At 38.8% G+C, this 13749-nt stretch overlaps 1 protein-coding gene across 5 annotated transcripts in view; it reads left to right on the top strand.

Moving 5' to 3' along the window:
• The window catches only part of ESRRG (estrogen-related receptor gamma), a 266930-nt gene that overhangs the window by 245119 nt on the left and 8062 nt on the right, over positions 1-13749 (top strand). For all 5 annotated transcript variants that reach the window (XM_009330202.1, XM_009330199.1, XM_009330200.1 and 2 more), the window contains one exon: positions 6572-6841. In XM_009330202.1, the coding sequence (XP_009328477.1) occupies positions 6572-6841 (270 nt within the window). The remainder of the gene's footprint in view (positions 1-6571; positions 6842-13749) is intronic.

The following is a 13749-nucleotide window of genomic DNA, read 5'->3' as shown; positions in this document are numbered from 1 at the left end:
CAGTGTTGCAAATACTTCTGACAAGCGACTATTTGCTTAGTGAGAATCCATTGTTCGTAATGGATTGAGAGGGACATGCAGTGTGAATGCATTTTTATTGCTGTGCCATCTCTCTGCTGTTGTTTCAGTGAGATGAAAGTAGCGTTGTGATAAAAGCCCTGGGTTTCTTAGAGCTCTGTGTGGCATTTCCCGTCTTACTGGTAGGTGTTAGTGAAAAAGTGCTTATCATAGGCATTTTTTCGTGTTATAAAATATTTAAAAAGTATATTTTATAAGAACTTGGACAGCAAGAATTAGGAATACAAACACGCTTAAATAAAACCCGAGAAAGAGCACAGGCTTGGCTGAAGACATCCCAGCACTCTCCGAATGCATTTTACTTTTTGTACTCGACTCAAGAGTAATTCTTGGGCACCTCTGCATATGCAATCTGATCTTCCCTCCCGCAGCTGCACAGCTAACAGATGGCAGTCACAACTCGTAGCACAGAGAGCGCCGCTCACAACAGAGCCCCGGTGCTGCTTTTGCAGTGCTCTGCTATAGGGGCAGAAGGAGATGCTATATAGCAAAGCGTCTCTCGGAAGAGGCGGTGGTTTTACTGTGCGAAAGTTGTTGGATGAAACATACCTTTAATTCTTCTAAACATACCTTTAATTGTAGCACATTTAATTGAATCCGGCGTAAGTTGAGCCTTTGGCTGTATTTCTGGTCAATTGTCGTTTGTGCTTTGGGACTTGATTTTTGATTTTCAAGTTTGGGCAAATACTCGTGCTTTTTGTTTCGTGAGCTGACACCTTTCACATGAAAATCCTCAGTCATGCTTAAATTTCAGCTTGCTATGGCGTCACGTGCAGTTATTAGCCCTTTGACCAGGGGCTCCATGAGCAAATGGGTATGGGGGGAAAAAAAAAAAAAGAAAACCTGAAATAATGGGTTCACCCCGGCATAATGAGTTGTATCTGTTCCTGTTCCAGCTTTCACCAAATTTCATCCATAATCTGTGAAATATGTTTGGTGATTAGTGAGAGCGCTTTCCTTCTGTTTAATGGTTTTCATAACCGCTGAAATGTTTGTGGGTCTTGATACGTATTTTTAGACTACAGAGTATTTTGAAATGCAATTAAATCCATTTTTTCTTGGATTAGTATAATAAAAAGGATCTCTTAATTCAGATCTACGTGGGAGATTCAGCTCTAGATGTACCCTAAAAAAAATGAAGCATGCCATCCTCTTCCTTGGATTTCTGAGAGAATAATAGTAAGTGGCAGTCAGGCTACGAAGGTTTCCTTCAGCAAATACCGTGATCACGTCTAGAAAACATCATCTAGCCCTAGCAGAAATTTCCCTGGCCTTTGTTTACAGCCCTGGAAGCCAGCTGAAGTTGTACGATGGATCCGGGCAAGCGTTGAGTGCGTGCCAGGAAGGGAGAGGAGGGCAGAGTGACAGCTGTACATCCGAGAGCACACTGGGCTGGAGTCTGATCTTGAAATGCAGTGGAGTTTCTTTACATTCACTTCCGTGCAGCCGGGATAAGCCTTTGGCCCACTGTTTGTCATTTGATCGTGAGGCCGCGCACTCTCTAAATAAAGTAATCTGGGCTGAAAGAAAAGTTTTTTTAAAAAGTGTTTACAATAGCAGTTTGTTCTTTTGACAGTGGTGACTATACATCATTTTTGAAATAAGGAAATTGTGCTGGAGACATCAGCACCCATAAAACATTTAGAAGGAAGTAAATCCATCAAAATTAAGTGTAAATAATTTAAAAATCCAACTCTTGATATTTCAACTGTGTAAATATATTGGATCTGCAACACACTAGTGAACATGTCATTTTCAAGCACGGCTTTGATTATAAAAAATGTAAATGAAGATATTTGAAGTACAAACCAGGGCAAGCAAGAGAAATATTTTACTCATAAAACTAACAATCACAAAAGCAACTGGTAAGATAAATGGGAGGTGATTATCAGAAAAAGCGAGCAACTCCCAGATTTGCCAGCAATTTCACACCTGGTTTGATCAAATATTCGGATTTCTAAACACGGAACAGAGAGGAAGGGAAGTTCGTTCCCTGCAAAGAGAAATAAACTAGGATTCGAGTCAGAGTAGCCTGATTTAGGCATCGCATCAAATGTTTAAGGCTGAAAATAATGGTAGGGATAAGTCCAGCCACTGTCTTTTTTTTTGTCCTATAGTTCTCGGAGTGCTGTGTGCAAGGCACAGATCTTACTTTGGCACTTGACCATCTGCAGCTGCTTCACTCTAGCCCCTAGTGAGTTAGTGTCCATGAAGTCCATCTTAATGAAGTAGAGGAAAGGGTCTTCAGGAATATAAAAGATTTACCCTGCTTAGCATGGAGCTGTGTGCAATGTGAAATAGAGAGCAAGTGGTGCATGTGCTGATATTTGAAAAGATCTGCGGTTTAAACAGCCCCATCTAAGAGACTGCGAACCGTGTTTGGAGCTGGCTTGGAGTGCTGGGCGCTGCAGAGCGTGGTCAGCTCGCCACCGGTTGTTCCTATAGTAAAAATGCTAAGGCCTTTTTACCTATTTATTTCTGCTTCCTTTGAGCTTTGGGTTTACTGGTATGTGAAAGGAAAAAAAAAACAAGCATATGTTTGGTTGCTCAATCAACCTTTTCTCAATCCACGCTCGGTGATCTCTGTGAGTCATTACGGCATAATTACAATTTGAGTGTGATACGCTGTTTGTAGAAAAGTATCTATTTTTAGCTGAAGAAACACTACAGTCCCTGAAAGGAGGAGAAAGAAAGGAAAAAAGGAAGGAAGAAAATCTGTAACCAGCAAATCAATGCTATTGTTAACTGATATTACGAGACGCCCTGTAGATTTACAATGCTTGCATTCAGCCCCATAAAAACCGCACTGAAAAGAATGCCTACCAGGGGTTAAATTCAGATGCCTGCGCTGCAGCCTATTTCTGTCAACACTCAGCTCGGGAAATAAACATTTATGCTTTCTGAAATGAAAGTGTATTTTTGAAGACTAGCCGTCAGATATTTTTTGCCCTTCACACTTTCAAATGCTTAGCCTTTTTTGTAAGTTGACTGCAAAGTGCATCAGTTTGCTAGGCAAAAAGAAAAAAAAAATCTTGACAAGTGCCCCTGGCATCATTGTCAAGCACATGAGCGTCTAGTAGAAGATGGCAGGAGGATTGGCACAAAACATGCTTCCTTCAAGCTTCTTACCTCAGGGGTACCTGACTCTTGAGAAGCCTTTCAATCCTTCCAAATGACGTTATTGCAAACTGTCATCTGGTTTATTTGGAGTGCTCTGTATCACAGATAAACATGCTATTTAACTGCAGGTCAAGGTACAGAGTCATTCCGCTAGCAAATGCATGAGATACATTAAATGGCATTGACTTGGGGAGGGAGATGGGAAGAGATCAAAGTTGTCACCAATATGGTACACGCTAAAGGGGAAAAAGGTACACAACGTTGTATTTTAAAAAGCCATTATGCAGTTCTACATTTAAAACATTGACCTGCAAGACTCTGAAGGATTACGGAGCCACACAATGCATGACAAAGTTCAAAACCACACCGTCGTGCAGCATCTCAGGGCGGTTGGAAAGAGCTTACAGTTGTGACTGGGAAGGCTACCACCGGTCCAGAAAGCCAGAAGTGTATTTCATCTCATTTGGAGACTTTTTTGAAAATAGTTACATTTTAAAATAGAACATGTCCACTTGTCACAGAACATGGTTGATCTAGGGGATTCATATAACAAAAGCTCAAGAGAATCAGAGCACAGTTTGGCATGAAATGACTATAACCTCCTCCAAACAATTAAAAATAAATCTCTGTATGTAAATACATATGCCTGTGTAATCTGTTCTTTTAACTGGGACTTGCTGAACATCTAAAAGGGTGTTGGTGTGATACAAGAAGCGTGCTGGATGCTTTCACGTTTTCTGAAAAATCAAAACAAAACCAAACCAGATTAATTGCAACCTGATGCAGCTTTACATTCCCACGAGGGATGCCCTTAAAAGTTAAAACATGCTTTCACTGAGCAGGCTTTCAAGGGGAAGTTACTTCGATCAGGAAGAAAATAATCATGTTTATTTGATTTATTATTGGAGAGCAGAACAGTGTGGTTTATATTTGCCAGTTTTTCTATAATGTAAAAAATTTCTTTTGATTTTTTATGTGTCATATAAAAACAATTAGTATATTTACTGCACCAGAATGCAGTTTTTTCAAGAGTGCAGTACAATAAATTACAGGAAACATCCCATTTTTCGCTCTCACAGGGCACATGTAATTTTCTTTGACTGTGGCACACAATAAATGTTATTGAAATATAGCATTATTTATTTAAAAAAAAACCCCAACAAACCTGTACAAAAATAGATAAGTAAATAAAAGAAGGAAGTCGGGAGTTTTCAGGAAAAAAAAAGGATAGAGAGAAATTGCAGGTTAAACTTTTTTTAATCAAAACTGATTTTATTGCTTTTTGCTTAATTAAACTCCTCAGAAGTGTGTGAAACATTGTTATACCTGAAAAATTGTTAATTTGTAAATCCCAGGGACAAAAGGGCTCCACTGCAACTTTAAAGTTTCTATGCACGTAAATGTCAATAGAGTGCCTTCTCCATCATCAGCACTAAATTCACATTGATGCCTCTTTTCTTCTCTGTATTGATCCTTCCATGAGAACGTAGATTTGTATCTGTTAATTAATGCGTCCTGAAACAGCGTTTGTATTAATCAGGCAGATAAGAAAAATTGGATGCCTGCACCCTCATGACAACCGTAAAAGTGCTGGCCCTGATAAAATCGTGGATGGACCTCAATAAAAAAGTTCCTCCTTCCACTCAATAAACTAATCATCCTGCTTTTAATTATTCGGCAGAAAGATGTGTGGAGATTGGAGAATGTGTAAATCTATTTACTAACAGCAGTGTCTGGGAGGGAGAATGGGGCTGTCACAGGACGGTGCTGCAGGCTACGTTCTCTGTCCATCTGCTACTGCAGAAAAACTGGTTCTTGAAAGACGGGAAGGAACAGAAATGTTGAAGCTGATTGAAATCATGAATTCCTCCCTATAACCTTTCAAATGATTATTTCTTCTCCATTTCCCTCTTATTTTAATCGTAGATGTGTTATTTTCCATTGACACCTCTTCAAGGGTTTCCTGTTGTTGTTGGCTCAGTTTTGTTGGGTTTTTTTGGAGGCAGAAAGCTACAGTTCTATCACAAGACTCAAAAGACACTAAGAGAAAATGAAAACAAATAAGGAGGGGGAGAAAAATGAGAGCGAGCGAGCATGCAGCCAGTTTTATGTTTGATTTTTTTATGGATGCCTGGTGGTTTGGATGTGGGGTTTTCTTTTTTATTGTATTAGTTTTGCTGCTTAGTGCTTATAGAGAAAATCTTGTTTGCAGTAGATGCCTTGCAGATTTGCTAGTTTATGATATATTCCTGCTTGACTGTAACTCTCGACTTTCAAAACAGAAGAATGCATTTAAGTGTAATCGAACGCCAAAAAGAATGTTCTTACAGCGGGAACCCTGTCAAAGGACGTGTAAGCAGCTCCATAAACAACTAAAGGAAAGCCTCAGACATGTCTTAAGACCCTTTAAGAAAAGCTTGACTAATCCCCTTTGATGATTTTATTAAGTACTTGTGGTTGATGGTGCCAACTGGCAAACTACTGCATTTCACCAACAGGCCAGGAAAATCACTTCCTCTCCCATATTGTTTTGTAGCTCCTAATGTGATTGGGATATTAGCAGTTTGATATAATAAATTAACAGGTACTGTAAACAAGAGTCTGAAAAGGTAAGACAGTAAAGATGTTTGCCCTTAGTGATCCTATTAGGAAAGGCAGCAGGAGAAAAAGAAAAGAGCACAAGTTAAATTCATTAAGAGGCATTTATTAAATTTTTCGTTGCCTTCAGAAAAAGGATGCTGTGACTGCTATTCAGTTGGCACTTTAATATGCCACCCTGTTATTTCAACAAGTGTAGTAGAGGTGGGAGCCATTACGGAAGTAACTGGCATCTTTTCTGAGGAAGGGGGTGTCACTTCTCTTTCCCCTGAGGTTAAAGTTCAAAGAGAATTTTCCTCTTTGTGGTAAACACCTTAATTCTATTAAAACATCAAATCTTCCCTTTCGAGAAAGTTTTTTTTTTCTCTCCTAAATTACCCTTCTTGCTTTATGGTAATGATGAACAGAGTCATCAGATCCCTGTTTCACAGCATCAGGTTTTAGAAATAAGCACGAATATTTCAGAACAAAGAAGACATCATACAAATTGCAGACTATCACAGCAATACTGCCCAAATTAATAGGATTCTTACAGAAAGAGCCTGCAAATTCCAACTTGTTTATAACTTCGTACGCTGATTAGAAAACGTTTGATTTTATATTGATTTACTTTCCTGTAGTAGGATGGGGAGGAGAGGCACAAAAGCAGAAGGGAGAATAATAGAGTACGTACATGTTTTATCACAATGTATATAAAAATAAATCAAAAAGAGGAGCAGATTTCTGACAAATCCAAACGTGCTTAATATTTTTCCTGTATTTTTCTCCTATTCAGGATTCTCCACTTTGTCTCTAGCTGACCAGATGAGCCTTCTGCAGAGTGCTTGGATGGAGATTTTGATTCTTGGTGTTGTATACCGGTCACTTTCTTTTGAGGATGAGCTCGTATATGCTGAAGATTATATTATGGATGAAGACCAATCCAAATTGGCAGGCCTTCTTGACCTCAACAATGCCATACTGCAGCTGGTAAAGAAATACAAGAGCATGAAGCTGGAGAAAGAAGAGTTTGTCACCCTCAAAGCTATAGCACTTGCTAATTCAGGTTGGCAGAGTGGCATGACAGTTGCTACATTTTTAATATGTCACTTTTTTTTCTCTCTCCATAATACTTTCTGCATGCTTGTTTTAAACACGGTTTTAGAATAAGAAATTGCTAATCAGACCTTAGCCTATAAGGCAACGAATGAAGTAGTTCAAACTAAGAAGAGCTTTCTGGTTCTAAGTAATTGTGGAATATGTTCCTAAGGCAGTGGAGAATACTGCACTGTACGATTTGGAGAGTATTTTACAGGCAAAGATCCTTTCAAATGAATATAGACGTTGTTCTCCTAAATCCATTCCATAATCCAGGCAAGTCTAATCATTGCAATTAAAACGAACAGAAAGGATGCATGAGAATATACTATATAAGTTCTCTTTAAAGGCAGCTACTGATTTATTTGATCGGGTGAATTCAGGATATGGGAGGAGGGATCTCAAGGACCACACCTTACCTTACGGATCCTCTGTGTTTATGAGAATGCTCCTGCAAAAATTATTACCTGTGCCACAGGGGTTAAAAAGTCTCAGAAAGAATTTTTTTTCTGCATTTGAATTTAAAAGTGCTGAAGCAGTGAATACTGTCAGATAAGTAAAAATCGTTTGTGCTTTGTTGTTTTTCCTTTTGTGTCTCCTTAATGCTTTATTGTGGTCTTAAGTCCCTTTTAGCATTTGCATAAAGTTCACGATAGATCCCTCTTTAATGACGTGCCGATCATTAGATACCTGTGTGTCAATAACATGCTCTGATGCTATGTTCCATTGACAGTCACACCGTGCCCCTCCATCTGCTTTTGTTTTGACCCTATCTTTGAACTTTATCTTGGTTGCTGGCCAGTAGTTTTCCCTTTAATTACAAGAAGGAAACTGTCAATAAAATCTGTTAAATGGGATGCAATGAGTGGCTTGAATGGGCGGACGGCTATTTGTTCAAATTCTGCAGCATTCAAGGTATTGACAGTTTGTTTTCTGGGGCCATATGTGACGATCAATCTCAGGCTGGGCTCAGCCGCGCTGAAAAATGAAAAACCAGATTGCTTTTGCTTACTTGTGGATGACGACTTGTGATTTGGCGCGGTCCTAGTGAGATGAGACCTTCTGCCCAAATTGCCCCCCTGAGAGCCAGGACGCGTGACTGTTTTTAGAAATAATTTTTTAATTGATTTTGTAATTAACAGTTCATCTACAATATTGATGCATGAATCCTCAGATTGATAGGAGGGAAATTGTTTTCAACAATGAAGTTGTACTTTCCTATTTGTCTTTGTAATGTGATTTAGCACTCTGCATTTTTAATTGGAAATATAATTCAAAAATGCGCAAAGCCAAAATGCTTATGAGTTTCTTTGTAAAATGTTCTCCACCCCACTAACTCTGCCCTTAGTTTTAGAATATTACCTTATTTCCACAATAAACAAAATGCTGAAATGCCTCTCAAAGATCAAAATTATTTTTAATTGAAGATTTATTTATCTTTTTTGGCCATTGTAAATAAACACTTGAGGATGCTTTGCAGCTGCAAGAAGGATTTTTCTCAAAATTGGTCATGCTTGCTGAACAGAGCAAGAAAGTTAGCTGGAATTAGGAGTAAATTCAAAAGTTTTTTTGTATTTATTTTGATTCTGTAATCCAAAGACTGAATTAGAAATATTTCTATAGTTTACTTGATAAAAAGTGTAAGGGGCTAGAATAGAGCGATATGGTGTTAAATACCACTCGCACCTTTTTTTTCCCCCCCAAAAAAAGACATGCAGTGTTTAAGTAATAATGAAAGATACTGGTGCCAAAAAAGGTTTAGTCATACGTTGTGCATAGAGTGTGTCCAAAATCATCTGTAGCGTCATTAACTTTACTGGGAATTACAATCAGGATAATGTCAGAGATAAATACAGGTCAGCATGCTAAAATTCAGGGCACATTTAGGTGAAAACATTTCCGTCCCTCATCTTAAAAGAAATAAAATTGCTGTTTTAAAATCAAACTGTTGCAAGGAGGAGTTAAAAAGCAGCCCAGCCATTCGACTTCCCTTTCAACAGAATGTTTTGACTACTGACATTCAACATTCCAGCTTCGGGTTGTGCATGCAGCGGATACCAAACTTCTGTCAGCTTGTAGCTACCCTAACCTGTAGGTGTAAAATAACACCTGCAGAATTACAGCCCATCAAAGAATATCAGACCCCTAGTGTTTTAATTTACAAATGCTGCCAAAATTAAAGTAAAATTAAAGTAAAATTAAAGTTTTTGTCTTTTTTTGTCTTTTTTATAGACAAAACCAGAAATAGCTTATTTTCACATAACTGTGAACTTGATTAACGTAAATGCAGCTATATCTGAAAAAAAGAAATAAAATGCCATTATAAAATCAATCAGTTAGCAATTCACATTTTAATATATTTTGTTGCTACATCTGCTTTCTTCCAAAACTTCCACTATTTATTTTTCCGGTTTAAAATAGATTAGCCTTTTTATAGCTGTAGAGAGAATGGATGAAGTATAATAAGAAATATTAGGCATTTCAGACATTTTTGCCGTATCCGCACTGTCTAGAAAGATTCCCAGGTTGACTCTACTGTAAACAGTAGACGAAGATGGTTTTACGGCTCTGTGTCTCTGTTAGTGATTTATGATACAGTGGCGTAGCACTTTCTCTGCTGGTGTATAGAAGCAGAAAAAGAAATTGTAGATTGTCTCCATATTGATTGTATTTTGTTTGAATAAATACCACCAGCTTTGTTTAGGCCAACAAATCTCAGTATCGTGAGCGTTAAAACAGCCCAGCTGCTAACTTTTCTTCAGGTCTACAGAGTCTACTTGTGCAGTACTCGATCTGAGATAATCCTGCCTTTTGGTTTCTAAAAGGTGGGGAGGAGGAGCCGTTTCTCAGGGAGATTCTCTGGCAGCCATTATCAAATGTTCCCTTTGCAGGGTGGGCCAATGCCACGCTGCTTCTATAAATTTCCAGAAACGCAAGAAGTAGCAACCTTGTAGATTGGCACTGATTTCAAACGGAGCGCATATAGCATCTGAAACGTTTAAATACATATATAAGAGCACAAATGTTGCATAGACCTTTCGCATAGTCCTGTGTATGTTAAAGCCTATACAGGCATGATTTCAACAGTTACGTTTAACTTGTAGTGCTTAATATGGAATTTATCAGGTTAGTTTTAAACGTCTGCATTGATTCAATAGTAATTAATACAACCTTTATGCTTGAACTCCAGAGAAGTCCTTCTCACCACGGCATTGCCCTTGTCCTGTCAGTATCATGAGTTCCTTCCGTCTTTCTCTACCTTCTCTACACAGAAGCAAGTAGGTACCTTGAAGCTGCAGGATGCAACTGCCCTGCGTTCCACCTCACGCCGCCCAAATGAAGCAGGCTGGCACCAATGAGCACTTTGTTTACCCACGCAGAAAATCAACTTTGAATGGTTTCCAAAACATGCATGTACCAATTACTTCCTCTTGTGTAAGGGAAGGTGAAATATTTATAAAATATGTTTGAAGTGTACACAAGTGCGCACACGCACACGTGAACACTCCAACACGTAAAAGATGACCTGCTTGTCTCTTTTGTATGAGCAAATGCTTTCCTGTATCGATTAGGTAATACTAAACAGGGAGTCGCAGGTGAGCAGTTTTTTGAAATTGCCTAATCAGTAAGGACTAAATTGTGCCTTCAGGCCAAATGTTGCCGAAAAGCTTAGGAGTCACAACTGAGACCAGATTTTTAAGAGAAGCCCGGTTCCCATCTAAGACCTAACGTAAGGAGCTAGAGTGTCAAAGTACATTAGCACATTTGAAAATCTGATCCGTGTGTATCTGCTTAATAGGCTGCTGGCATCTTGAAAAATCTGACCCAAATGTGGATGCTAGGCCCTTAAAAGTATAACCCTGTGCACTGTTGAAAATTTAATCTTAAATGCAAATACCTGCTGTCTAGCCTGTACCACCAGAAAGAGAAAAGGACCTGTGCTCACCATCACAACTTCTGGTCTCCCTTATTAACTCGCCTAAAAAAAACCAGCACCCTTTCAGTACTGAAAGAGTGAGAACCAAGAAGTACCTTGTACATTTTAGCATAATGAAGCACAGATCAACATTGATGCCAGTAAAGTTACACGATCATCTATCCTGGTAAAAAAATTAATTCGTTCTTACAACTTATTTAGCTTTCCAGCCACCAAAAAAGTGTACTCAAGAGCACTAGGCTATCACCATTAAATAATATTATCATAATAAAAATTAATTGGTAGAATCCTATAAATCACTTATTCCACAGGACATCATCTTTATTGCCAGTAGAGACTGTGGCTTGTCTTTTGTCACAACATACCATATTTAGTTTCTAATAATGTCAATTTTTTCATTTTATTTTATTTAGTCATCTTGTTAGTGTTAGAATTCATGATTAAAATGTATCTATCGTGAATAGGCATATATAAAATAGATATACAGACCTGTGTTACCAATGTTTATTTTGCCAAATATAAATAGCAAGGTCTGTTAAACACTTTCATGTAATTTTTTATAGAGGGTGGTACAGCATAGAAACAAATTTTTGGAAAAGGAAGTTGCTACTATAGTCTGAGTTTTTGTGTTGCTTGAACACAGTTTCTTCCTCATATTCCATTTTCATGTAATCAAATAGATGGCACCCGCAATTCTTAGAGAAAAAAAATAACTCTGCTACCAGTTGCTTTAATGATAGCATTAAGCATTAAGCAAATGGTAGCAAAGTGAGTTAATTTTTTTTTTCTTTTTCTGGTAGTTGGTCTAGTAACTGAGTAACTTTGAGATATTCCTCACTTAGTTATGAAATAGGTAGGTATTATTTACGTGTTAGCAGCCTGAGACTCACGAAGGGCGAGCAGCGAGGCCAGCCCAGCGGCAGGTGGGAGGAGGGAGCCCCGGGTTCCTTACTGCTGGGGCAGGACCGTAAGGGGAGCGCTGTGCTGCGTCTGCCGAGGGCCAGCTCGGCGCTGACAGGCGGATTTTCTGGGTAGGAAGGCAACGGTACGAACCGCTGTGTCACCAATGCAATTGCTAGTCTTCCCTGTTACTCATCCTGCTTTTCCACAGCGCTAAACCAGTGGCTCTCAATGGTAATTATAGCAATTACTTATATCTTGTAGTGGATAAAAAGGATTTTGAAGCATTCATTCAACATTTTCTTTCAGTTGGTATCTTACCCTCCAGCTCTTATCATTCGAATTCCCCTTTTCCAGAGTTTTAGTAGCCTTATTGAGCAGGTACTTGAACCAGTTCATAGTACACAATTTGTCCTGCATTGCGGGAATATTCCTTTAATTATTGCCCTCATTACCTATCCTAGTGGAAAGTAAGCCATTTCAAGAATAAAAACAAGGTGGTTTACTATGTTTTAACTTCCCTTATGCCTGCGCTTTTAGTTCACTGCTAATCCAGTTAGCCCCTGAAATAAATAGGCATGTTCTGTGAAGTAATTCCTTTTCTTATTACATCTTCATTTCCTACTGTGTTTTAAAAAAACTGTTTCGAGGCTTCAGTTTTCATGTCTGTCCTTAAAAGTAGGCCAAACCAGTGCAATCCAGACTAAGGCCTTGTTCACTAAAATCAGTAATACAAGCCTGTGTTTCATTTTTTTGGTTTCCGCTGCCTGTAATTCCTATGGACAAGGAAGTCTCAATTTATTCCTCTTTAACTGCCAACATATATTCCGATTGAAGTGTTGCTTCCAATAGAATAAGCCAGATGTCAGATCATTTTTGCCGTGCTCTTTTGCAAGGGAAAATACTCTGTTTGTCTATGTGCTTGTCTCAGCCTAACCATGCAGACGCCAGCAAATAGTTCTGTTCAGGAAAGACAGGGAAATAGGTGGTCAAAATTAAGTATATTTGTTGACCCTACACAGGGAGGACAAAAGTAAGTACCTGGGGCAATTTCAATTCTAGACTGGAAAAGGATGGGAATTCTTGCTGGGTGAGGGAACCAAGAACCTAGTGTGATGTGCCATCGACAATTTCCATGGGTTGCTTCTATCTTAAGCAGTATACTTTTCGAAATGGCACTGTGTTGTGTTTCTCATAAAAGTGATACGGAAACACAGTGTGGGCAAGCACTTTGCAGAAATGCAAGTTTCCCTGTGTAAATCTGGCATACATTTCAGGCAGGGGAGGAAGGGGTTCTGTAATTCTGAGAACAGTTCGCCCCTCAATAAACACTGCAGCGGTTTTTGTGGGGTTTTTGGATTGGCAATACAATCTAGATAATAAATTCCTCTTATTTGAGACATAATCCAGATTAGGATTTTGTTGTCTTTACATAAAGCAAAAACCGTTTCGCCTGCTGTTCTTACTCTTCATCCCATCCAGTTCTTCCAAGATCCTACAACTTTCTAAACTGATTTATCTGGTTTGGGTTTGTGAACTGCTCAGCTCTACGGAATCACAAACATCACAGCGATTGCTGTCTTTCAAGTACTTGTTGATATTTGCCTCTCTGATGTGCTTTATCAGCATCTTAATGTGTGCGTTCGCTGCTGCATACTCCCTGCTGCTTGATTCACTACAATAATTTCTTCCTTTATGCTGCCTGAATTTCCTGACAGGAAGAAATACTTCATTTGAGACCCCTGGGTTTCTACCGCTTCCTAGTGATGTTATATACAAAATCCATACCTGCCAGCCTTTAACTTTCCTCAGAGCGGTATTTTGAGAGGTCTCCTTGCCCTCAGCTCAGATGCTTTCCAGTCTTTAGCTAGTTTGTCACCCTTTGTGGTGTGTTCTAAATAATTCCTGGGTGGCTGGATGTTTGGTTGCTGCATTTAAGATGAAGCTTAAATTTTAAACCAGGTAGATTGTAATCTGAATTTCTGGACCTGGTGGTGTTTTTCTTGGACGAGAATTCTAGTTTTCTCCCATTTCTGCAC

Source organism: Pygoscelis adeliae, unplaced genomic scaffold (genome assembly GCF_000699105.1).
Source record: "Pygoscelis adeliae isolate BGI_AS28 unplaced genomic scaffold, ASM69910v1 Scaffold308, whole genome shotgun sequence".
NCBI lineage: Eukaryota > Metazoa > Chordata > Aves > Sphenisciformes > Spheniscidae > Pygoscelis > Pygoscelis adeliae.
Note: the sequence above shows the minus strand (reverse complement) of the source record. Positions and strands in the feature narration are given on the sequence as shown.